This window comes from Chelonia mydas, chromosome 1 (genome assembly GCF_015237465.2).
Source record: "Chelonia mydas isolate rCheMyd1 chromosome 1, rCheMyd1.pri.v2, whole genome shotgun sequence".
NCBI lineage: Eukaryota > Metazoa > Chordata > Testudines > Cheloniidae > Chelonia > Chelonia mydas.
Genome location: NC_057849.1, coordinates 28,919,053 through 28,945,691, shown reverse-complemented (window position 1 = coordinate 28,945,691; position 26,639 = coordinate 28,919,053). Strand labels below are relative to the sequence as shown.

The following is a 26,639-nucleotide window of genomic DNA, read 5'->3' as shown; positions in this document are numbered from 1 at the left end:
TGAGGGGCGGGTAAGAAACAGCTGAAGACCTAGAGATGTACAAAAGCTATGAATATTATTTATTTGCATTACAGGAGGCATGGAGGTGCTCGGGGGCACCTTCTTCCACCCTCCAACCAACCCAGGTCAGTGCTCAGGAGGGGGTGGGGAGAATTCCCACCAAGATCTGCCCTGAGTGGGAAGGGGTGCGATCCTGGGGATCCAGGAACTGTGCTGGAGGAGGGGATTGACTCTAGCAGTCGTTCCCAGCCAGGTCTGGGCTTAAGAACAGAGCAGGAGGCAATTTGGGTGTTTTTGCTCAGGAGGGGGCGGGGCGGGGTGAGGTGATCCAGAGGGCGTCTTTGCTGGGGGGGGCGGGGGGGAGTCCTCCCAGAATCCCTGCTGGGGGCGGGATTCCCACCGGGATCCGTGCTGGGAGGGGACTCTCAGGTGATCCGGGGGAGGCTTCCCCAGCCAGGCCCGTGCTGGGGGGAATCCTGCGCCCCTCTCCCCGCGGCGAGGCTGACAGGAGCTTGGCCCCCCGGCGAGCCCTCAGAGCTCTTCGCCCCCGGCTCATACCGGTGCACAGAGAAGCGCCCCCACCCCGCCGCCATGTCTCACCATGTGCTGGGGGTCACCAGCCGCCGCCATGTCCCCACGGGGCGGCCACAGGCGGTGCGGGCCCCTTTAAGGCCGCGACGCCCATACAGCCGCCTTCCCCACTCCAGGACCGGAGGCGCCTCTACGCCACCAAGGCGCTGCTTGACCGACATAGCAACTGACCAATGAGGAGGAAAGAGTGGGGTTGCCCAGCATAGGTCCCACCCCCTATGAAATACAACGTGGTGCGTCACAACCCGACGTCTGATTGACATGTCAGCTGTCCAATCAGATGATAAATAAAACAGTTTGCCCAATAGAAGGCGAAGGTTTGACGGAAGGGGCGTAGCCTCGTTCTCAATCGTTTGATCCGACCAACCGAATCGAGGAGGAGTAGGGACGTCAGGGTTTGTTGTTGATATAAGGTATTCTTGCTCAGGCACATATCGCGGGCGGCGGAAGAGGATGGTCTTTGTCAGGATGCTCGCGTGTCCTCTTAGCCAATGAGAAATCAGAACAGGCCTTGAGCAGGCCAATCGGAGCAGCTACTGAGGGAGGGAGAAAGAGATCCAATCAACGGCAACCGCAGGACTTGAATCCGAGCTTTGATTGGCTACAGCAGGAGCGGCGGGGTTTGCCATTGGGTTACGAGGTTTGAAGGTTGGCTTGGCGCGCGGCGTCGATTGGCTGGGGGGGGGCGCGTGGGCGGGGCCGGCAGCGGGGCGACGCCGATGCCGACACAAGGAAGCGGCTTGGCGGCCCAGGCTCTGCGCGGGGCCTAGCGGCGCAGCGGGCACGGCTGGAGGCCACGGGCGGAGGGTTACTGGCGCGCTTGAGCCGTTGGCCTCGCCCGGCTCCCTCCCCGCAGCTCGCGCCCTCCCTGTCGGCGGCGGCGCGGATGGCTGCGGCGGCGGCCCCGGCTCTGTACGCCTGCACCAAGTGCAACCAGCGCTACCCCTTCGAGGAGCTCTCCCAGGGCCAGCAGCTCTGCAAGGTCCGCCAGGGGCGGGGACCCGCGCGGGGCTGCGGGGAGGGAGAGGGGGTGCGCCTGGGGGCTGAGGCGGGACAGGTAGGCGTGAGGGGTGGTTCGGGAGAGGGCTGCGGGGGCAGCTGAGAGGCAGACGTGGGGGAGGGAGCTGTGGGGGAACAGGGGGGGGACCTGAGGAGAGGTTGAGGGTGGGGGGCAGGAGGGGTGACTGGGGACGGGGGGAGAAGTTGGAGGCGAAGGGGGGGCCTGAGCGGGGGAAGAAGAAGGGCTGAGGGGGGGCTGTTACTGGGCACAGGGTTTCTGGCTCTACCACATCCGCTCCCTGCCTGCCCCGTCTGTAATGCTGAGGCTGCACCTTGTTCAGGACAGGAAGTTCCCCAGCTTCGGGTGATGCCCAAAGGGGCCTTTTTGCCCTGGTGAAGGGATGAGCCGACTCGAGCTCTCGCAACCAGTTTACAAAACCAGCTGCACCCCCAGCGTCTGGCTCTGCTCACGGGTCTTGCCTAGAGCTACAGCCTGAGTGAGCCAGGATGCAGTGCCATTTGGGGCTGGCCAGGGCATAGGGGCACTTCTGGGCTATGGTTATATACTAGCACTTACGTTCGCCCTCACACCATTGTTGAGCATTAGTCACGCTAATCCCCTGTTTAGCTGTACCTGGAAGAAAATGATAACGGTGGGTTTTAAACATCCCTCCTTGTAAAATACTTCAGAAATCATTTTCTATTTTATGATAAACTTCATAGCCCCCTCACGCTTTCTGCATTCTGCTTCCTGTGGAAAAAAGGGGGATATGTTCTTTATTGAATCTGTTACATCAGACAGTTGCTACAAAACTAAATGGCGGAAAGCAAGTTGTAGGAAAAACTATTCTGTGTGTAGTTTTTTTTAACCACTCAAACATCAATGGATGTATACAATAACAATATATAAAAGGTATCTTAAGAAGTCAGATGAGACTAACTTGTAATGTCATGTTTGTTCGCTTTGATAAATAGTTACTGACTTTTTTCTTTCAGGAATGTCGAATTGCACATCCCATTGTAAAATGTACTTATTGCCGATCCGAATTCCAACAAGAGAGGTATGTATGTGTTCTGAAACTATTTCAGCCTTCAGGAAGGAGTATTCAATTGACACAAAACACTTCCTTCATGTGTGTGGCTAAAATCCCAAATTCACAAACATTGCTGTGGATTATCAATAATACCTTCAGAGAAAAGCTGTGTCTTAAATCATGTGTTGCAATAATGCATATAATTATTAATGAAAATATTAGGCTTTTGGAAGTGAATTCTGTGAGTTGGCATTAAACAGCCACAATAACTTGCTTTCTGTAGTGTCCCAAATGTACTATATAAACATAAAAGAAGGCAGACTCCCTCCATACCTGGTTTGCTTTAACTAGACATTGGGTGTAGCTTATATTTGCATGCATATTGTAATTGCATATGGGAAAGAATTTGAAAGTTTGTGCTTGTTAAATTCAACTTTGCAAAATCTTCTCTTTAGCAAAACTAACACAATATGCAAGAAATGTGCCCAAAACGTGAAGCAGTTTGGAACGGTGAGTTTGCAGTTCATTGTCAAATATACATACATTTTTGTTTCAGTTGGTCTTGAAATGCAAAAGATGTTGCAAAGAGTTGCATGTATTTTGGTATTATAAACTTATTTAGATTATTACTAGTTCAGTTTGTAAAATATTTTCAGTTATAGACACTATTTTACACACACACACACACACACACACACACACTTTCTGAAAAATTAATCTTTTGGAATGAAAGTTTCTGTTCTTACTCTCTGACCTAAGAAAAATCCTCTGAAAAGCTTAAGGAAAAAACCCTCAGCTATTGGAGGTTTTTTCCCAGTTATAAAAATTTTAAAAAATGGTTCAGTTTGAAACTATTAATTCAGGGTAATTCACAACCAAGTTTGATAGTTATGAATCATGGAAAGGAGTTCATCCTGCACATGTGGTAGAAATTAAAGTCTGTGTGCATTTTATATGTACGTGGTAAATCCCTGCATGTTTTCATAAATGCTCACTTGACAAGATATGCTGCTAGCTATCCGAGAGACTTAGTGTCCCCTTGCTATTTTTTTAATGAGCTACTCAAGGTGAAAATCTGGTTATGCACTATGAAGGTTCCATTACTAACATAATACAAAAATGAAGGTTCCTGAAGGAATGTTGACTCCACTGTGCTGTCAAGTATGCCATCAAATTCTACTTGTGTAATGTGGGCTGGTTAATATTACTGTAGGAATGGTTTATATTTCCTCATCTTTAGTTCTAACTTAGTGGTGTGTTAGAAAAGATTTGTGTGTAATATTTGAATCCATATTAATAAACAGTATTTACGTTAAATTGCACTGTATGCTTTTAGAGAAGGCATTGTTGGTAATGCATAGCAATTTCTCATGTGAACAGAAGCACTTAAATCTTGTAAACTGTGCCCTTAGATTAACACATTTTTACGCGAGATTCAATTTATAGGACTAGTTCAGTTTAAAAATTACCAGCATGTAATTTACCCAGCTCTTTGTAAACTTAAACTGGATAAAGTAGGATCTCTTTTGGAAGTTCTAAAGGATTGTAATACATCTCACCAAGCATCATATAGATGCACCAACACTTGGGCAATATTTTATCAAAAAAGGAAACCGCCTCAAAGCAAAATAAGGTCATATATGAACTAGAAGGGAATTTTTTAGAAACTGATTAATTTTAGTTTCTAATTGTGTCTTTATTGGCTTCATTTTATAGTAAAGGTTAAACTCCGTTAACTGACCTTTAGTTAGCTGAAGGTTTGTTTTACTCCCCATAGGGTTGTAGGAGCAGGCATTATATCTGAAGCCTGTGCCTGCAGTGCTCCGAAGTTCTGCAGTGCTCAAGTCCCTTGGCTATTTGAAGGGTCTTCATTGTTGTCAGAAACCTTCAGAGAAGTGCAAATGATCTAATTACTCTTTTTTAGATTTAGGTAGATTTCTCAATGACAGAAAAAATGTTTGACCTCGTAAATTGGAGAAGGCAACATCCAAAAAAACTTATGCACTTCTTTCACAGAGCATGTACGCAAGTTTGTGTGCAAAACACTGTTTATTTTTGTCTCGGTTGAGCTAGCATCACTTTAAAACAAATCAAAAAAACTAGGGCCATCATTGATTTAAATATCAAATTTTCCTACTGTTCTTAACTTCAAGTTCTAAAGACTAGTTTAGAAGCATGATTATTTTTAATAATTGTAATGCTAATTTGTTAAGCATTTTAAAATGTACTAATTTCTAGTTCTCCATTGTTTTTCAGCCCAAGCCTTGTCAGTACTGTAATATTATTGCAGCATTTATTGGCACAAAATGCCAGCGTTGCACAAATTCAGAAAAGAAATATGGACCACCTCAGACATGTGAACAGTGCAAGCAGCAATGTGCTTTTGATCGCAAAGAGGAGGGAAGAAGGAAGGTATGCTTTGTTGTGGTGGTACTGTAAAGGCTGGGTCTGAAAACGAAAGATACCATTTGAAATATTTCCCTCTTCAAAAATAGCAGGAGTTAATTTCCCGAATAGCAATGTGGTATAAAGAGAATTTCATTAGGTTTTCTAACAAAGATCTGACACAGCATTTTGTATTAAACTTCTGAGTCATGGAGATTTGATGCTTCTCTATTGACTTATTCTGGAATAAAATTCATTCTTTTTTTACAAGCCAAAAATAATCTGACCATGGCAGTTGAGTAGTCTGGTTTTTTGGTTTTTTTTTTTTTTTTTTTTCACCCTAACCTTCAACGCTACAAATTTCCTTAGCTTGGATCTGTCACTTCCACCTTGTCCGATCCTTCAGTTTGAAAGAGTTCCTTTTAACCATAGAATATAGCTGAAGAGAGGAAAGAGACTGCTCTCCACAGAGCTGTGTATTTTAATTTCTTAGAGGGGCAATTGCCAAAACCATTTGTCCAGAAAGCAATGGTGAAATGACATTATGGGTGATCACGTTTTTTAATTGAACTCCAGAACAGTGCTGTCAACAAGAGACTTCTTTTCTCCTTAACTACTACAAAATAATTTACTTGGTTTGTATTGCAGCTGGTTTAGGCTGGCTGATGCTGCCCTGAGTAAAGAAGACTTGAGTGGCTGCATGATGCCGAAAGTAAAAATTTACTTAGGAGTAGGGATTTTCCTCTTTTTTTAGTGGAGAGAGGGGTTGGCATTGGGGGAGGAATATTTGATATATGTCCAACACATGTTATAGCCATTTTTACAGGGCAACTAAAATGCTGAAGAGGAGAGGATTCACTTTTCAGAAGTGTAACTTAACTAGAAAAAATGATGCACTATATTGAGTTGACTTCATTTGATGTCATTTATTGTAGAAGGTAACTACTGGCCTTCATTGCCACATCCCACAGTGTATAGTGTAAAAAAAAAAAAAAATATTGCGGCACAAAAATGGACTGTTACTGTGTATTTCTATCTTTTTTGTGTCTATTAAAGAATAAAATCCATGTTCTGGAGTCCCAGTAGTGGTAATCTAGCCAAAAGAATTCTAATCAAACCAATTAAGACTGACTTGCACAGGGATAATAGATAAAGTAAGATTTTTTTTCCTCCAGAGATATCTTTCTCCTAGTACTAAGTACAGTTGCCCACTTTTTTTGTGAATTTTTTCCTAAAAGGTTGATGGGAAGCTGTTGTGTTGGCTTTGCACACTGTCCTACAAGAGAGTACTGCAGAAGACAAAGGAACAGAGGAAGAGCCTAGGGTCTTCACATTCTAATTCGTCATCCTCGTCTCTTGCTGAGAAAGACCAGCATCATTCGAAACACCATCACCACCACCACCACCATCATCGTCACAGCAGCAGCCATCACAAGTAAGTACTCTGAAACTTTATGGAACTTGAAAAATCTTGTAACTTCTATGAGACAGGGTTAGTAGCGAAATGAAAGTAGCTGTTTACATTACTGAATTGAAAATAGGAATAACATTTTGTGAATTTATTCCACAATTCCAGCAGAGTCTCAGTATTGCTATAAATGGAATGGACTAGAATTAACTTAGTAGAAAGAAAAACCTTTTGGCAGTCTAATTACCAGCTGATGTTGAAACTGCCCATAAGTCTAGAAATGCTAATGGGGTTACTTATCTGAGGAGTAGATGAATGATGTCATGGCACCATCTTCAGGCTAGAAGCAGTTCACCTTTGATTTTCTCCAATTATTATAGTAAATATAATTCTTGCCAGAATATCCAATGCTGACTGACATTCATGGTGTTACCCTAAGGCACCTCACCCTTACCCTTCTGTGGGCTCAAGTCGTAACTTGGTTAATTTAGACACCCCCACCCTTTCTAGGGCAAAAGGCACCTACCCTTACTCAGTTCTTAGGGTTCAGGGCCACCCATACCCAGTTCATAGGGCTCAGGGAGTAATCTTCTGCAGGTTTGCGGAGCCTTTTACTAGTGAAAGAGCCTTGCACAGTGATAATCTTAATTTCTTTATTAACAGTTACCAAAGCAGAACGAACACACACACCATACAGTGCTCACCACTCCCAATAAGGCAGATGAACTTTTCCTGGTGGCCAGTCAGGATCAGGTCATCTGGGACTCCTCCAACTTCTGCACAGTATGGTTGGCAGGGTGTTGAGGTCTGGCAGTTGTGCTCTTGGGCTGTGTCCTGGAGTTAGGTTCCAAAGAACTTCCTTTTGGACCCCTTTATATAGTTTAAACTTGAGTCCTGCTTAACTATATCTAGGGTCCTACCAAATTCACAGCCATGAAAAACGCATCACGGACCTTAATCTGGTCTCTTGTGTGCTTTTATCCTATACTATACAGATTTAATGGGGGAGACCCGTGTTTCTCAAACGGGATCCTGACCCAAAAGGTGGTTGCTGGGGGTGGGAGGATTGCAGTATTGCCACCCTTACTTCTGCGCTGCCTTTGGAGCTGGGCGGCCAGATAGTGGTGGCTGCTCTGAAGGCAGCAGCACAGAAGTAAGGGTGGCAATACCATACCATGCCATCCTTATTCTGTGTTGCTGCTGTGGGTTGTTCTGCCTTCAGAGCTGGGCTCCTGGCCAGCAGCCGTCGCTCTCCAGCCAGCCAGCTCTGAAGGCAGCACCGACACCACCAGCAGCACAGACATATGGGTAGTGGTACAACATCCCCCCTACAATAAGCTTGCGATCCGCCCCCCCCCCAAAAAAACAACTCCTTTTTGCGTCATGACCCCTACAATTACAAAACTGTGAAATTTCAGATTTAAATATCTGAAATCATGAAATTTACGATTTTAAAAATCCTATGACTGTAAAATTGACCAAAATGGGCCATGAATTTGGTAGGGCCCTAGCTATACCTTAACCAGTCATTTTAAACTAAAATACTACAAAATAAGTCTTTTACCAGTCCTAATGTATTGCAAAACAATTTTTCAACCAATCATACCACACCACCTTAGTTGATTTAAATCTTGCAAAATTAGTCATGTAACATACAGAAACAATCAAAGAAACAGACAGAAACCATACAGCTAAACAATAGAGAAGTAGAGACCATAAGGGCAAAACAAAAAATAAATATAGATGTCATAGTCACAACTGTTAAGTGATTCCTTGCCAGACAGAATGCTATCAAGCAAAGTTTTCTTTAAACATCTTAAGATCTGTTTTTTTTTATCTGGTGGTGGTGGGTACTATTAGGACAAGATCTCCATCTTAACAGATAGTTCATTGTTTTAATGTAATTTAGATGGAATGTGAGGATGTGACTTTTTTCTGCTTTTTAGCTCATGGCAACTGCTCCCCTAATGTGGCTGCAGAAAAAGTCTCAGACCTTACAATTGAGTGGCTGTCATGTCAGTAGCAGGGCAATGCTATTGTCATTTTAATTCTTTCTTTTAAACTTGCCACTCTAATCATGCTTCAGAGTGTTTGCAGCTGTCTTGCTGTGGCTTAAACAGTGTACCAATTTCTTTTGTCATGTATCTCTAGTTTTGTACACTTGTAAACACTTATTAGTCTTTGTAGGCAGCTGCTTTCAAGGATTTAGTGTTTGTTTTACCATTCTGTTAAAAGGACACTGGTGTAAGAATCATACAGATGTTATCTGTAGGCTGGAAATAGTTTTACTTTAGACCCTCTTTATAACATTTTGTATTTCCTAGATTGAACAATGAAAAATTTATAGCTGAAGTGCATAGATTCCTAAGGCCACCCTAAACGTTTTTATTATAAACTTCATTTTTCAGTTGCTCAAGACATTCTTGCTATCTTTAAGCTGAAACTTTTGCAGGTCTGATCTAACCAAAAATTACGTTTAATAAAAAAAAAAAAGCTTGAGGGGAAAATTGGTTCAACTGCTCTTGAAAATGAAGACCAGGGAGGGGGGAATAAATTGCAATTTTCCCATTATAAAAGAAACTGACTTTTGGCAAGCAGGTTAATAGTAGGAAGGATAGGTACCTTTATAGTGTCTGGTGAAAATCCATTTTGACTTACCCAAGATATAACTGCTCAAATCTTATTTCATGAGAGCATGATAAATGTCTAATAACTTCCTGGTGTCATAAAGAAAAGAGCTTCAGAGTGTATGCATGTATTTGCTTGTATTTATTAAAATGCACAATTCCAAACTTAAACAGAGTTGATAACTTCAATTGACAGGTACCTTCCTGTGTAAACCGCCTCTGTGTTTTCCCACCAACTTGCCCTATCCAATTTTATTAGTATTGTTGGTAGATCAGTGCACATAGAGGTTTAAAGTGTGTAATGAATTAAATTGGGCTCTGCAGGAGTTCAGTTTCATCCAGTGCAGTCTAAGTTGCACATATGTTGAGCATAACCATTTCACTTGTGCTCTCCGGTCAGCTTACCTTGGAAATGAATTAAGGTACAACTTATACTTGAAAAAACAAGTTCTGTTCAAAATTGCCAAGTATTAAAATAATGTTTGCAGAAGTAGGGAAATACTAAAACCAAGGCTGAATTGTCAACCCTAACTCTTCCCCTTGTGCCTTTATGATAGCATGCTGTAGTTTAAAGGCTGTTTTCAAATGAGCCTGGCCTTGATGAGGAGTAATCCCACATGTGCTTACTAGGTGCCTTGCTAATTAGCCATCCAATTACAAATTTATAAACTGAGCTGCTCTGCTTCACAAAACTTAAATATGGATGCTTTTTCAGTTTCAGACAGCGGTTATGGAGTTTGACCTGTATTAATTACATATATTTCAGAATCAGCAATCTAAGTCCAGAACAAGATCAGGGACTGTGGAAACAGAGGTAATTACATTGCCCATTTCTGAATTTTTTTAGCAAATGAATCTTGTATTCTTTATTTGAAAGGTAATTTTTTTTTCATACTTGCGTCTCTGATTGTTCAAGACTAATCTCTGTGTATGAGTCATTTCATATGTAAATAGTAGTAGGTTGGTCAGTTCTGCAGTATGAGACCATTCTACTGCTTTTGATTTATCATATTTGTTGTTTGATTTCAGCCATAAATCCTCTGCAGCTATTCAGAATGAAACTCCAAAGAAAAAACCCAAACTGGAATCCAAGCCATCCAATGGAGATAGGTAAAGTTATATTCTACAGCTGAGATAGTTGAACTAAGTAGACCATCAGTTTGCTGCCAGTTGCTGTTTTTGTTTGGCAGATTAGAAAGGCGAAAAATTACTTTCATCCTAGTAACTTTTAGGGTTTTATGGCAGAGTGCTGTTAGTCAGTTGAATGTTTATCAGTAGAAAGCTGGCACTGTCCCTTTTTTTTAGCTGCTTTGGGAAAAGGGAAGCAAAAGTAGAACATAAGGCCATAGCTATCAAACAAAGAATATTCTGACATCAGTGATTTTTCAGAAGGACACAGATTTTGAATCTGGTGCTTTAAACTGATGTAGTATCTAGAAAATGTCTTTGGACCTAAATGTGTGAGACTGAACAATTTATTCTGTCTCTGATCAACAGTTGGAATAAATGTACAAAGAGGCTGCTTCACTTAAGAAGAATTTGACCCCCTCAAAGCTAATACTCAATTATATTTCTGCAGGTGTATGTAATGTGTGCCATTAGTAAGGTAATTTGCCAGTTGCATCCATTTCTGTCAGGTACATACTTTTTTTGCATTAGTCCTTAAGGATGTTTGTGGAATTGTTAATTTAAGCAATTTGAACTTTGAAAAATGTGTTATTCTGTTGATGTTACAAGTAACAGGGTTTTTTTTAAATTTTAGTAGCTCTATAAATCAGTCAGCAGACAGTGGGGGAACTGACAACTTTGTCCTCATAAGTCAGTTGAAAGAAGAAGTGATGTCACTCAAACGTCTTTTGCAGCAAAGAGATCAGACTATCTTAGAAAAAGATAAAAAGGTAAAGGCTACAGCTGCTTAATAAGACCTTATTAATTTTTTCTTGTATCTTGTAGACTCAAGGAGCTGTCAACTTAAATTGTGTTTGAATGTTAAAACAAAATTAATACCAAAAATTTGTTTTGTGACTAGACATTACAGCGTTACCAAATTGTCCTTTTAAAAAGTTAAGTAGCAGACTTACACAGCTTGGATGTATTTTAGCTGTAAGGCAACTCTCCCTGAACGTAATGACTAGTGTGAAATGTATACAAGAGACTCACCTTTCAGGCAGCCTACTGTCTTAAAAACAGCCCCAAATATTTTAATCTTGCCAAACTTTTATTAGAAGCTCATCTCTTAAGCAACTGACTTGTTGACCAGTTTAAGGTTGTGTCCTTTGGTGTAAATGGGTGCTGTTGGGACTGCAATGTTAGGTTCTTGTATTGGTATATTGAATCTTTGAGGCTAAACTAATTAATCTGGACCACTTTAGAATGCTTAGAAAGTCCTTATCTCTAGCTGTTCAGTGGCTCAATTGAAATGAATTGGGCAGTCCAATTCATAATACAAAAGCTACCATTACCTTTTCTGGTAGTCCCATTGAAGTCAGTGGGAGGCCTTAAATCAGTCTGAAACTAAAACTAATTTTTGACTCTCTTTAAATTTGATCTAGGTGAAACACAAAAAGAGCAGTGTGTGGAAGGTTGTATTCCTATTGTTAGTCTAAAGTGGGCACACAGTAATACGCATTTGTGCCCTTTTTACAAGCAAAACACTAAACTGAATTTTGTTGCTTGAGCTAAGAACTTTGTTTTTATATTCTGGGGTCATTGGTCTTTGCACATAGTTTCTCCCTGCAGTACAGTTTGAATTAAATAACTGGCTGAAAGCAAATGCAGTACTTAATCTAGCTGGTCCCATTTATTAACATGAATGTTCATATGTCCCCCTTTGTTCTCACTTCATGTCCTCGTAACTTGGTGGTGATTTGAGTTCCAAGCATTTTTCAGAACACTTATCTTTAATTCTAGAATAGTGATTGTTGGTGCAATTAGTCCTTTTACATAAGCACTATAATCAGGTAACTAAGACTACCAGTGAGTAGATATTGTAGCTAAACATTTACAGTGTGTGTATATATACACTGAGTTGCTTTAATACAGTTCTTCATTTGTCCAATTTTCTCCATAACTCACCAAGAGGATATTTGATAGAGCTGATGTTTTGCTAATCATGTTAGCTAGGAGGTCCAGTTTGGTGTAGATTAGAACAGACAAAATGCAGCTCGCAATTTGAATGATTGACAAGGCAGAGGACGATACTTGCGTTAGAGACAGTGATTAGTCTCATGCTACATTTTATTTGTCACTTAATGTTGTAATTGCAAAATCCTTGTTTCAGAATTGTTAGCTGAGCCATTTTAAATATGGCTATTCATTACTTTTAAGTTTAGGGAGCAGAGGATGTATTACAGAATATATTCTACTTTTGAAAATGTAAATTCACTTTACTCTGTGCAGGATTCTCACTCCTGGGTCTCTGCTCCTTAATGCAAAATAGCTGGAACTCTCCAAGGTTTAGGTGAGAAGTAGCAAGTAGTAGCACAAGCAGTCCTCAGCTAGTGGTGGTATGATATCCCATGCCTTAACGATTACTTTCAGAACCTTTCAGTTTCTTTTCAACCTTGATAGCCCTGCACCTCTTCAGCTCTTAAACACTCAGTACCTAACTGGTTTCAGAGTAGCAGCCGTGTTAGTCTGTATTCGCAAAAAGAAAAGGAGTACTTGTGGCACCTTAGAGACTAACAAATTTATTTGAGCGTAACCTTTCGTGAGCTATACGAAAGTCTTATGCTCAAATTTGTTAGTCTCTAAGGTGCCACAAGTACTCCTTTTCTCAGTACCTAACTGTTATGAATATATTTTTGTCTTCGAATTTTTTCTTACCCTGTGGCCTCTGATTCCCTAGGAGCATTGATAGGGTTGCTAGCCTCTGGGGATCATAGAGAAACTTCTGTTTGGTCTGAGTTTTTGTTTTGGCAACTTGTGCTTCAGCGCCTTAGTATTACTGTTGGAACCTTTTTCTTGGCATCTCCTAGTTCTCTGAACTTCAAAGCTTTTTAGGTATTAATTTCTTTCAGAATAACATCCATTTCCTCAGCACCTGGGTGGGAAGAAGACCAGTCATACCTCCATACAGTACCTGTATGGCTGAAAGGTCTGTTATAAATGATCATATTCACAGAATCCTCAGCCTGGGAGTTAATAATTCAAACTAGTGGGACAATATGTGGAGGGCCTTCAGATGTTTGCCTTGTGCACCCAAGCACTGTGAGAAATTTCTTTAAGCCCTCCTTAATGCACTCTCCAGAGACTCCCATAAGTCCAGCATGTGGTCAGCCTGGTTAGCTCTGAAGGAAAAAATATAAAAATACAAGCCTTAATCAGCCTCTGACCACCTGGACTCTATGCCTGCAGTGCCATGCCTTGTTTCCCTCTAAGCCCAGCAAACTAGTTCCCCTGGGGAAAAAAAATTCTGTTTCATCCCATCCAAATCCAAGGACTCTACCACAAATCAAGGTCTCAGTGCTCAATGTCTATGGTACTGACTTTTGTCACATCAGACTTTGAATTTTTTTTCAAACAAATAATTAGCAGGAGACACCAGAAGAGAGCCACCTGCCCTCCAACTCATCACTTCTAAAGACTTGGGGCACCTTCACATCATAAGACCGCAGCATCTTCTCTTCACATTGGTTCAGGACAGGGAAGACTGCTTTGGGGAACCTCCATGGTGTGTTCAGCAACCTAGCTGTGTCTCTCCTGGTGATTTCATACAGTGTAGTGCCATCACTAATGCTTGCCTCTGATCCTTCATCAAGATAAGCCTGAGTTGGATACCTGTACCCCAGGATTGGCTCCTTCAACAAAGTACTGGCCTTTAATAGCAGTACACAAACCCCACAGCTCCTGTGCTGAGAGTCTGGGCACAGCCATTGTTGATGCACTTTGGAGCATTAACCATCTCAAAAGGCCCCTTTGGCTCACTACTTTGCTGTCTTAATAGAAGCATGATGGTGGTCAGGGATACAATGTCTGCCTCCTGGATGCAGAACAGATTAACTGAAGGAGTAACAAGACATGCTCTATAAGGATTTGACTTTCTCTAATGCATAAAGTTGGTGGGATCTGGATTAGCACCAGTCCAGGAATTTAGAAGGGCAACAATTAGTACATACGTGGAACAAGAGCCTCCATCCAGTTGAGTGGCCATGCTCTTGCATCCTATTTTAGACCACTTGGCAAAGGTGTGTCAGACAACTCACACGACTTCTTTTGCTTCAAATGTTGCTGAGAAGTACATATTGCCCAGGACTCTGCCAGCAGTTTCTCCCATCCGAGTGAAAAGCTTGGTGGTGAAGACAACCATGGCTAGAGAATATATCAATTATCCTTCACATCAGAAACTGCTGGGCCTTCATGGCCCAACGGCATATTAACTACTGCGGAGCTGACTGAATGTAGTCCACAGGACAGATACCAGGAACTCAAAGATGGTGGATAAAAGTGTGGGGCTGAGCCAGTACTGGGTGCAGGTGTTTTTATATGCAAGCGACAAGGTACCAAGAGCTGTTCCATCAGAAATGGATTTCTGTAGGTCTGCTTGCCTGCAAGTATCTGGGTTCCAAAAGGAGATTTAGAAAAAATTCTGTTCTGAGAATATTACGTAGCTGGTATGTCAGAAGAGTAGGAATTACTTGTAGTTCTGCATCCCTGAAGATGTCATCTTGCAGGATTTTCACTTTCCCAGCTCCATTCAGAGTGGAGGGGAATCTTTGTAAGGTTACTGCTCTTTCAACCCTTTTGTTATGACTGGCTTATTTGGCTCTGGGAGGCTTCACTTCCTGATAAATCAAACTTGACTAGAAGGCTCCAAGGGTGGCACTGCAGGTCTTACATGGCTTGTGCTTCTGCCCACTGCCTTTGGGGATCAATACACCTCTAGAGCATTTATTTCTGCCTGTTTCATGGTTGGTATCTGAGACTCAGGGGCAAGAAACCTGTAAGCTAGTCTTTAGAGGAGAATTAAAAGATAAGTAACTTTCCTATATAAACTTCACTTGTGATTTAATTCTCCTATCAATGTAGTGTTTGCAGTGGCAATTCTAGATCTCTTGGAATTTACTCTTCATTTAGGAATGAGATATAATAGACTTATTCTTCAGAATCATTTTATTATGTCTCTGTAGATATTTGCCATGTAAATTACAGCTTTATGCTAATTAACTGTTACCATAGTCCATCTTGGCCAGTATCCTGTATCCAACAATGGCCTGTAGTACAGCTTCAGGGGGGCAAAACAGGGCAATTATGCAGTGATTCACCCATCTTCCACACCAGCTTCTAGTAGTCAGAGGTTGAGGGCTGTCCTGAGCTTGGGATTGTGCTCTGACTGTCTTGGCTAATAAACATTGATGGACCTATGCTCCATGAATTTATCCATTTCTTTTTTGAACCCTGTTATACTTTTGACCATCAGGACACATTCCACAGGTTACTTGTGCACTGCGTGGAAAAAGTACTTCCTCTTGTTTGTGTTAAAGCTGCTGCCTATTAATTTCATTGTGTGACCCTTAGCTTTTGTATTGTGTGAAAGAGTAAATAACACTTGTCTTTTCACTTGTCCAAACCATTCTTGATTTTTATAGACTTAGTCATCTCTTTTCTAAGCTGAACAGTCTTAATCGTTTTTGTCTCTCCTTGTACAGAAGCCATTCCATATCTTTGGTCATCTTTGTTGTCCTCCTTTGAACTTTGCACTATGCCCTTTTTTGAGCTGGGGTAACCAGCACTGGACAGAGTATAAATCCATGGTGTCCCCACACGTCGAATATAGTGGCATTATGATATTTTATCTATCCCTTTCCTAATAGTTCCTAACATACGTTAGCCTTTTTGGCTGCTGCTGTGCATTGAACAGAAGTTTTCAGAGAGCTATCCCCAGTGACTCCAAGGTTTATCTTGGGTGGTGACGTTTAATTTAGAACGCATCGTTGTATGTATGGTAAGGATTATTTTTTCCAGTGTGCATTATTTTGCACGAATCAATGTCAAATGTTATCTGCTGTTTTGTTGTCCAGTCATCAAATCATAGGAATGGAAGAGACCTCCAGAGGTCATCTAGTCCAGTCCCCCTGTGCTCATGGCAGGATTAAGTATTAACTCAGTCAACCAGTTTTGTGAAATTCCTCTAACTTCTCGCAGTCCTCTTTGGACTTACTAGCATGAATAATTTTGTATCATCTGCTAACTTTGCCACTTAACTGTTTACCTCTTTTTTCCAGATTATTAATGAATACATTGAACAGCATGGGTCCCTGTGCAGATCTTGGGGGACCTCGCTGTTCACCTCTCCATTGTGAAAACTGACCATTTTCCATTGATAGAAAACTGACTATCATGTTTCCTGTCTTTCAACCACTTACTGATCCATGAGAGGACCTTTCCTCTTATCCCACGGCTGCTTACTTACTGATCCATGAGAGGACCTTTCCTCTTATCCCATGGCTGCTTAGTTTCCTTGAGAGCTTTGGTGAGGGACCTTGTCAGAGGTTTTCTGAAAGTCCAGGTACACTGTATCAACAGGATTACCCTGTTGGATCACATGCTTGTTGACTCCCTCAGAGAATTCTAGTAGATAGGTGAGGCATGATTTCCCTTTATAAATGCCACATTGACTCTTCCCCAACAAATCCTGTTCATCTATGTATGATCATTCTGAAAAACTTTACTATAGTTTCTGCCTGTTTGCCTGGTATTGAAGTTAGGCTCACTGACCTGTAATTGCCAGGATCTCTTCTGGAGCCCTTTTTAAAAAAAATTGGTGTTATAGTAGTTACCTTCCAGTCATCTGGGACAGAGCCTGATTTTAGTGACAGGTTCCATACAACAGTTAGTAGTTCTGCAGTTTCAAATTTCAGTTCCTTCAGAACTCTTGAGTGGATACCCCCTGATTCTTGTGACTTATAACTGTTTAACTTATCAATTTGTTATAAAATCTCTTCTACTGGCACATCAATTTTGGACTGTACTTGAGATTTGTTGCCCAAAACCCTGCTTTGTGCCAGTGTCATAGCTAAAGCCTGGCAGATGAGTCTCATGGCTGAAAATAAAGCTAAGTATTGTAAATCAGTGTGAAATCTGATTTACATCTGAAAATACTTTGAAGGACTAGTCTTCCATATCCAGTTTCCCAAATGGGACTTTCACACATGAGATATTTGACTTTTGCTGTAAGATATTTTTAACCATGCTGAGCTGTCAACACAAGAAGCAATAAATGAAGAAAGTAGTCAGTGTCCCCTAGAGACTCTTTTATGCCTCAAAAAAAATTATTTCGTGGATCTAAGTTAATTAAAAATACATATAAGGTAGCATTCCAAAATATCCTTATAGGAATTGTTTTTCTTAGTTGACAGAGTTGAAGGCAGACTTTCAGTACCAGGAGTCTAATTTAAGGACAAAAATGAACAGTATGGAAAAAGCTCACAAGGAAACAGTGGAACAACTGCAGGTAAATACTTAAATAGTTTTAATAGAATAGGTGTCAAAATATTTTGTATATTTGCTTTGAGAAATGAAATAGTTTAAATATAACCATTGTGCACTGTCATCCTTGCATGAGTTACCAGTCATTGAAATGATGGATTAGTTCCCCTCTCTGAGCTGTTTCAGGTTCTCTCTCTCTCTCTCTCTCTCTGCCTGAGTTACACCTGCATTATCTTCAGTTTTCTTTTCAAACATAACCGCGAGATTGCTATTTTTTTAAGAGCAATTGAGGCGCATCCTCTCCTCTCCCCCCAGGTAGTTCCTCATGCCCCACTTCTCAAGGGGCATACCTCATACTTTAAGAACACTGATATACCTGTTCTGTGTGGTATAATGACCTAGTATAACTGCACAATTTTATTGCAGTGCAAGAGGTTAATCTTGCAATGATGTAACCCACATTGAAAGTACAACTGTTTTAAGCAGCAGAAAAACCTGAATCAATTTATAAATTCTAGAATGAACAAAAATATCTATCTACAATGTAGTAGATATATTGATTTTTGCAAATCCGTGAGAGTGATTTGGCTTTGTCTTCCTTTATAAAACTAGTGGAAGATGTGGAGCTTAAGTACCTGAGCTATGCTGAAAACTTCTGCCGTTATGTTGATTTATTCTCAGGAATAGAAGTTTTACGCAAAGGTGGCTTCATAACTTCAGCAAGACAGTTGTGCATGGCACTGTTGAATAACTGCTCCCTCCTATTCAAGAAGTTTGTTGATCTTTCTGCAGTGTGTCACTGATGGATATAGTACTGGAATTAAGAGTAACTATTAGGACTTTTGAACAGTGTTTCTGTTATGTTTAAACAGAAGAGTGTTTCTATAAATCTTTCTTTTTATCTATATTACAGGCCAAAAACAGAGAACTACTCAAACAGGTTGCCGCGTTGTCAAAGGGTAAAAAGTTTGATAAAAGTGGAAGTATACTAACATCTCCATGAGGAACTGGTTACTTAAATGAGGATTACTACTCAATGTAAATTTGAGTAATTCTGTGAAGCCCTTAAAATCCTGTGTAGTGGAAAAATATTTTTGCACACAAGATTAGTCGGCATGTTTCCTACACATTTTTATAACTAATATGCAGCTTTTTAGTTAAACTGTTCAGATAAAGTACTTCAACTGGCTTGAAGAAATTTTTTATTTTATTTTTTTTATATTGGGAACTTTTTTGCCAGCAATAGTATTTAACAATTGCAGAGGGATAATACAGCAGTGCTCTCTTTAAAACACATCATGCAATAACAAAATAGGTGTACTTTCTACAGAGTTCAAAGCAGCAACTGAATCCCTTAAACTATGCTAACTTTGGCCAAAAGTTCAGTTTCAAGTTTATAAATCTGCAAGGGCAACACTTTTGGAATAGGAATATGGACACTGGGTTCTGGCAACTGTTCTTTTGCTTTGTATTAAAATATAGGACATTTAGGTTGGAAATCATGGTGCTCTTAAATGAAACTCAAAAGATGTATACATATGTGTAAATACAATTGTAACAGTTATATTCTTAGTGATAACAAGTGAGTAACTAGTGTTTTACATTCTTGTGATTGGAATTTATTGAAAGATTATCTATTGTACAGTACCAGAGGCAAAGTGTGGTTTTTTTGTAAGACTTACTGTAGACTTTTTTCTTGCAAGTGCCTTTCTCCAACTGTTTATTTATAGGAATGTTGGTATTTTGTACATAACGTTTTTGTTTTAAGATCATGTTTAATAAATGGTTGTGTATATATAAATGTGTGTACAGAGGAATCACAAACAAAGATCAAAGTTGCTAGTGGAGTGCTTGAAGCAGCATGAAGAACTAGCTAATTGATGGATAGTGTGTATTGACTTCTTTAACCTTGTTAGATTGCATCTGTGGGGTTTGTTGAGTCTGGTTAGTGCTTATTATGCCAAACACTTCCTAAATAAACAATTCATATGGTTTTTGCCACACTAGACGATAATGCTTTATGTATTTTTCCTGTTGGCCCAATACTAATTTTTTTAATTTCACAGCAAGCATTGTACTCCCAGTGTTATATCCTGAAATTAGCAGTATAGTTAATACTCACTACTTTATTTTTAAAACTTGCATATTCAGTTTGTCTTGGTTTTAAATGTACTTAGTTGTAATTTATGGTCACTTTTTAAATAACTAGATTGACACATACTTAGTTTAGTAAAGATATACATCGAGAAAACAGTAGCCAAAATTGTAATGGTCAGTACATAAATAAAGGGAATGGATGTGGGTGTCAATGAAAACTTATTGTTCAGCCCCTCGAATGGAATCTTCTGTTTTTACATTTAGTTAGCTCAGTTTTAGCTCTGCTCCTAATGGACATCAGTACAAGTGTCTTAGTAGGATGAAACAACTTCACATAACTGGGGGTACACTGTTTAGGAAAGCAAATTCTTGAAATAGTAGTCTGTCAGATGGGAGCTCCAGTTCAGATGTGGACAATGATTTGGTGACTCGGGAGCTGCTTGCACTTCAGCTAACTTTATTGTCTGTGACACCTTGCTGCTTGGAGGACTAGAATCTAAAGTCCTCTGGCTGTCTACCCAGATGCTACTGAATTGTGAACAACTTCAGCAGTTTAGACACGACTTAGTCTAATGAATAACTTTAATTTGGAAAAATCAAGCTAGCTTGTTTCATACAGTGAAGATGTATTTGATTTTTTTGTACATGAAGATCAACTTTGTAAGTTTATAAAAACTGTTCTTTAAACTTATTAATACAGCTAGGGTAGAAAATGCTGCTGCTATCCTATTGGGATGTTAGTTGTATTGAGAGAGTTTTAAAAAAAAAATAATTAGGAGTTTTTCTGACTTTCATTAGTTCAGAGTAATATTTTGATACTGGGGGCTTTTCTCTCCAGTTTACTGGCCACCAGTCCATGGTGCATGTGGATTTTAAAAACCAATTCAGAACCATGCACATCAAATTGATGAATTATTCCATTAAGTGATTCTTATTCAAACCTCCTTGAGCTGCAATATAAATTTTTTTTTTTTAAGAAAAAGTTCAATATTATACTTGAATTTTATAGATCCCAGTGCTAAAAACATTTAGGGGCTTCACAGCATTTAGTTATAATTAAATACTTGATCTCTTTATTCTGTAACCTAACTTTTAACTTTAATTTTTAAAGTTTGTAAACTAGCCAATCGAATCCCAGTCCTGACAAATGCGATCCTGGAGCTGTAGAGCATTGACATAAGGAACTGATTGTACTGTAATGTGCTTTTTAGCCTGTTTTTAGTTGTCAGTTAACATTGACAGGTGATTGCCACTTTGGCTCAAGTTATTTATGTATTTTAAGTCTGTGAATATTGCAGTCTCTTTTTAGATAGTATGTCTAAATATGCATCCTGTAGTGAAGCTATTCAGTTGTCCACATTTATAGACTATTGAAATCCTGTATTGACACATCTGATTGACATTTTGTACCTTTTTCTAAATCCAATATTTCACAATAAAAGCTTGTCAAAACATTTGGTTGTCTGTTTTATTACTCAAAGTCGTAATTTGTTTTAAACATCCGTAGTGCCAAACATTAACCAGAACTCAACATCAGTCCACTTTTGAGGGGAATTGTGAAGGATCTGTTCAAAGAACTAAGCTGCCATAGATATTACATACGTGGAGCATTCTTCAAATTGCAACAAGTGATAGTTTTTGAATAATTACCTACTTTAGTGACTCAATATATTAAATTATTACTATTCTCTGTTATAATGTGATAGTGATAATGCATGGAGCCGCTTCAGGGGAGCGACTACATGTGTAACTCAAGAGAAATAGGCCTGGTATAGACCTAAAACTTAGGCCAACTTAATTTTCACAGCCCTGAGCAATGCAGTTTGCACACCCTCTGCGATGTAGCTATGTTGACAGAAGAATTCTTCGTTTGACCTAGCTGTCTCAAGGGGGTGAATTTGCTGCAGCAATGGGAAAAACCCCTTTTGTTACTGAAGTGTCTGCACTACAATGGCTCTAGCTTCTGCTCTGCAGTTGTCACAGTAATGCTTGTAGGGTAGACGTACCATTAATGAGACTTCCTAAGCATTCAACAAAAACTTAGAGATGCTATAAAATTGGGCATGTTTAACTGAAAGATTCTCTTCCAAATTGAGAGAATTTCCTCATACTTAGTTTTGATAGAGCGGGTTCATTAAACTGCAGGCTATTTCTCTATTCCTCATGCTTCACCTTCAAAAAGCTGGTTACTTCATTTTATCGTCATCTTATGTTCTTTGTGGAGAGAACAAGATATTTTCTTGGAGTTTACTTTGCCCTTAGCATCAGCCTTCCAAAATAGTGTTTCTATGATTTTCTTAGACTGCTTTACACTAAACTCTTACATATATGAACCATCCACATCATTATAGGAAATGAGTTGGATGGGCTTATTAATGTATAGTATCTTGGAACTAATGTGAGGTCATATCCTGTGAGTTTTGAAACGGCTTAAAGTGACCCACATTCCATCATTGGAAAGACTCTGATATTAATCCCATAATCTTCAGTATGTTTACTTGGTGTGGCTCAGCTCGGGCGCCAACCACTGCTATTACAAGTCCTGTCATCACTACAATGAAACCAGTCTCAACAGAATAATACTCTTAGACTAGTGCAAACTTGGGTCAGGCCCAGAGCTGAAGAATAGCTCTGTGTAGCTCACAAGCTTGTCTCTCTCACCAACAGAAGTTGGTCCAATAAAAGATATTACCTCACCTACCTTGTGTCTCTATGTGATTTTTTTAAAGCTGAGTGAGTTGCATGTGTGGATGTGACTCATTTTAAACCTGGCATATCTATATAGCTTATATAAGTAAACTTGAGTCACAGGATGAATCAAAAAATCCAATTACGAGTGCCTGTACAGGGTTATGTATTGTTTAATGAAATCTGATTTTAAATTGGCGCAAGTTGTGTATAAACAAGATCTCCAGTCTTGGCAGTCTGCAGCACCTCCAAGAAGCACTGAATTTACACTTTTTTTTAAAACAAGTTATAGTGAATGCAAATTGTCAGATCTGTAATCTTTAGCAGAATAAAAAGTTTTGTACAGCATCCTTATTTTCTATGCATGTCCTTTTTTATTGTGTTCTTGAAGTTTGACTGGTCTGTAAAACTAGTGTAATAGAAAGTAACAGTGGAGAATGCAGCATTTTACCTTAAGCTTTTCTACCAAGGAGCCCAACACTTGACAGCTGTGGGCAAAGTAAATGTGGCTTGTTTCAGAGTAGCAGCTGCGTTAGTCTGTATCCGCAAAAAGAACAGGAGTACTTGTGTCACTTTGGAGGGTATCAAATTTATTTGAGCATAAGCTTTCGTGGCTACAGCTCACATGGCTTGTATATCTTAAAGAACAAGCACTGCTGCAAAGCTGCATCCTGGAAAAGGAGTATTTTAAAAAAACATAACTCGTTAGTATGTATGTACAGAAGAAACTGGGTGGAAAATATAAATGTTCACTTGAAAAGCGCATTCTATCCCACTGACCCACTTGAGGCAAGACAGGAGTTTGTTTACCTTACAAGTAACTTGACCTCACTTTGTCTACCTGCATTCTTATGCATTGGCCAACAAATGTTCTTCAAAATAAGACACTAGTTTTATTATTGTAGAGTCATAGAATTTTAAGGCTAGAGGGGACAACCTAATCATTTAGTCTGATCAGGTATATCACGGGCCACCAACGCCATCCAGCACCCACACACTAACTCCCACAACCAGAATTAGACCAAAATGTTACAGCCCACAAGAGATTAGACTTGTGTGCTGCAGGCAGAGAATAGGAGGAACTGAGGTGCACCGTCCTCAAGGCCCTTGCAATGGCAGGGAAGTGAGATATACCCAAATCATCCTGGCGAGTGACCTGCACTCCATGCTGAAGAGGAAGATGAAAAACCACCAAGGTCATTTCCAATCTGACCAGGGGGAAAATTCCTTACCAACCCCACATATGGTGTGATCTGTTAGAAATAGTATGTGAGCAAAAAACCAGCCAGAAAAAGCACCTGAGAGAGTGCTTGGTACCACCTCAGAGCCCTGGTCCTCCCCATCCAATGTTCCATCTCCAGCTGTGGCCGTCCCTCAGGCTTCAGAGGAGATAAAACAAAAACTAAAATACAGTAGGAGGAAATCTATATCATTTTCATTGAGACAGAATGGGAGAATACCTCCAGCATTTATCATAGTTAAATATAAATAAATGTGGTTTTTAATTTATAAGGTGGGCAGGTCACACTCAGAGGCTTGCTGTGTAAAAGGGGTCACCAATAAAAAAGTTTGAGAACAACTGATCTAGAGCAAGCTGCGCTTGGTGAACTTGACTTAGTAGTTTGAGATAAGCTATCTCAGGCACATACTTGCATAAGTTTAACATTTCACAACATCTCTAGTTTTCCCCTCTTGCATTTAGGCACTCAAAATTTCACACTACCACAAAAAAGGCTAGAGTTAAATTTCTCCAATTCCTGGTCCTCTTCCAGTCTGACACATTTAGTCTTAGTCTTCCCTTTCAAGTTTTACCAATACAACTGTTTTGCTTAGGAGTGTGATTTTTTTTCCTGAAATTGTTCTTTCCTTCTTGATGGTATAAGCTTGTAACACTACAAGCATAGTTTTACCAGTATAACCATGTCTAGGGGGGTTGTATCACTTAATGATACCCTACAGTTAAAGAAGTAGAACACTATGCTTGTTCTAGTGTAGACAAAGGCCGGCCCGGAAGGGACCATGTACTAAGGCTTGTCCACAGTAGACAAACTTGGACATCTTTCCCACCACACCTCTGGCTGGGTCAGAAAAATCAGTAGCAGCAATAGTGGAATCCTTAATTTAGCTTAGTATCTCCCAGCAATTTTGCTTTTGTTACTGGTGAAATAGTGATATCCACAAACCCAGAGAGAGTTTGCTCACCCAAGCCCTCTGCCTGGGAAGATGTGAGCACTTCCTGTGTAAGAAGCTTTCTTCTGGAAGTGCCGATTGCAAGAGGGAATGACTTAACCAATATAAGTCAGTGAATTTCCCCTGCTGTTTTTGGTTAAAGAAATCTTGTTCCTCAGACTGCTCCTGTTTGTGGAGTACGACTGTTAATATCACTTCTTGTACTTTTTCAGCCATTCTGTATTAAAGTCACACTGAAGATAGTGAGTGTGACACTGATGAGCCAAGTGCTAGCTCTGGCCAAGGTGTAGGCGTCAATAAAAAACGGACAAACTTGCAGCTGGAAGCCAGGCCAATTCACTGTGTATTCGTATAGATGAAAGTAATTGTTGAATGTGTTAGAACGTGTTTGGTGTTTAAACCTCATGAAAACTAATGGGATGTTGCATGCATTGTTTTCACTTATCTGTATCATCTTAGAATGAAATAGCAAACATTTATATTGTATATACCTTATACCTAAGTGACTGATCAAACATAAGGAAACCATGTGTAATTCAAACTATAACAGGAAGGTGCTAATTCCTGCACATTTCAAAGCAGGTGCTCTTTGTGTGTGATGATCAGAAATCAAAGACTCTAAATGCATTCCCCACTCCATCATCAAAGAGCCCACAGGTTCTGTGGGTTAACTTGTTCTGTGAGAAGAAGCTATAAGTGTGGACACAAGGAACAAATTTCTTCAACTCTGGACTGTTTGGATCTAACAGGGCAGAATAACTGAATTAGAAGATGGAGATCCCCAGAGTTAAGACTTTTGGGAAGCTGGCAGATTACTACATCTGTGCTACCTTTTGAAATTATAGACTGACTCACCTGTACATATATATTTACCTGCTTTAGCCTCTCAATAACTCTCATTCCTTTTGCTTAGCTAACAAACCTTTAGTTAGTGTACTGTAGAATTGGCTACCAGTGTTGTCTGGTGTGAGATTGAGGATGCAAATCGACCTGGGTGAGTAACTGGTCTCTTGGGACTAGGTGTAATCTGAATATTATTGTGATTTTGGTGTAAATGACCATTTATCACAGAGTTCAGCTTGCCTGGGTGGCAAGATAGATAGGAGTGTCTAAGGGGATTGTCTGTGACTCCATTATAAGACTACTGTAGTGCTTTGGGAGTTCACGTTTATTATTGGGTTGGTGAAATCTAATAATAGAACATATCACCAGTTTGGGGTGTCCACCCTGTTTTTGACAGTTTGGCCTCACGGAGGCACTCAGAGTTGTGAGCCACTCCAGACAGTGTGACAGTGAGTGCATGTCCACATGAAATTTTGTTTATAGCAAATTCTCCTTTAAGTGTTGATTACAGAAAGCATATTGTGGAATTTACCCAAGTCCTTGCCCTTATTACCTAAACACTGAATTTTAAAAATGAGCCTTGAGCTGAATGTGAATGGCTGCTTGTTCGGTATTAACCACTAGATGTTGCTTAAACCACATACTTTCTCAGAAGCATATGCTGTACAATGTATTGTTGCACACATCAGCAGCTACACAAGAGATTTCATTGGGGAGCTAGGAATTCTCTGTCCTTCCAAAGTCACCAAAATGAAAACACCTTGGCTGGTTAAATAGCCATATTCTCTAGATCTGTTTTAGTAGATCTATAAAGTGAAAATACGAAAGCTATTTTGGATAATAAAGTAAAAATCTTTGTAGTAATTCAATAACCCTTGTCACTTAAATAGTGATTTTTTTCAGCCATAGATCTTAAATCATTGTACTTGGAGAAAAATATATCCTTTTTATGAGGCCCAGAGGTAACTTGTCCACTGTCAAGCAGCAATGCAATGGTAGAACTGGAATTGGATTTAGGTCTCCTGATGCCCAGGCTATGGCATTAGCCACTGGACTGTGCTGTCAGTTTCTATATAAGTTAACAGGGAAATAAATAATTTTGGAATTTAAATGATATATTTCCAGGTTCAGTATATATAGGCAAAAGCAGTACCCCTTTGGCACTAAATCTAATTAGGCTTGACTAGTTTCCTCTTTCTTTCTCCCTTTGACATAATTCTGATCCAGATATCTCCCAGACAAATTGATTGTAGTAGTAGAAATATTTGAGATCATGTGGACTTGCCAACAAAGGATATAATTCAGGTAATCATTTAAGAACTCAGGGGTCTAGTTGAATTGAGTCTTAAA

General features: G+C 40.0%; 2 protein-coding genes and 1 long non-coding RNA gene across 11 annotated transcripts in view; 2 read left to right on the top strand and 1 right to left on the bottom strand.

Annotated features, from left to right (window-relative positions):
- CEP57 (centrosomal protein 57) overlaps positions 1-974 on the bottom strand; it is a 28,258-nt gene extending 27,284 nt beyond the window's left edge. The window contains exon 1 of one of the 3 annotated variants that reach the window (XM_037889755.2): positions 601-974. In XM_037889755.2, coding sequence (XP_037745683.1) covers positions 601-630 — 30 coding nt within the window. In that variant the 5' untranslated portion in view covers positions 631-974. The remainder of the gene's footprint in view (positions 1-600) is intronic. The other 2 variants (XM_043529258.1, XM_043529249.1) reach the window with 2 other exon arrangements.
- On the top strand, positions 29-21,022 carry FAM76B (family with sequence similarity 76 member B). Of its 7 annotated transcripts, none has more exons than XM_043529281.1 (11): positions 29-125; positions 1,019-1,231; positions 2,587-2,651; positions 3,080-3,134; positions 4,881-5,036; positions 6,248-6,444; positions 9,811-9,858; positions 10,074-10,154; positions 10,807-10,942; positions 17,395-17,496; positions 18,385-21,022. In XM_043529281.1, exons 1-11 carry the CDS (start codon positions 36-38, stop codon positions 18,472-18,474), a joined length of 1,233 nt encoding a protein of 410 aa, XP_043385216.1. In that variant the 5' UTR covers positions 29-35; the 3' UTR covers positions 18,475-21,022. The 7 variants fall into 7 exon arrangements, with proteins under 7 accessions (XP_043385216.1, XP_043385209.1, XP_043385203.1 ...); XM_043529274.1 differs by having other exon boundaries at positions 9,760-9,858; positions 10,810-10,942; XM_043529268.1 differs by having other exon boundaries at positions 9,760-9,858.
- Positions 10,949-16,794, top strand: LOC122463023. Its single transcript, XR_006285972.1, has 2 exons — positions 10,949-13,140; positions 13,578-16,794. It is a non-coding gene; the product is annotated as an uncharacterized LOC122463023 (long non-coding RNA).
- Positions 21,023-26,639: the final 5,617 nt, after the last annotated feature.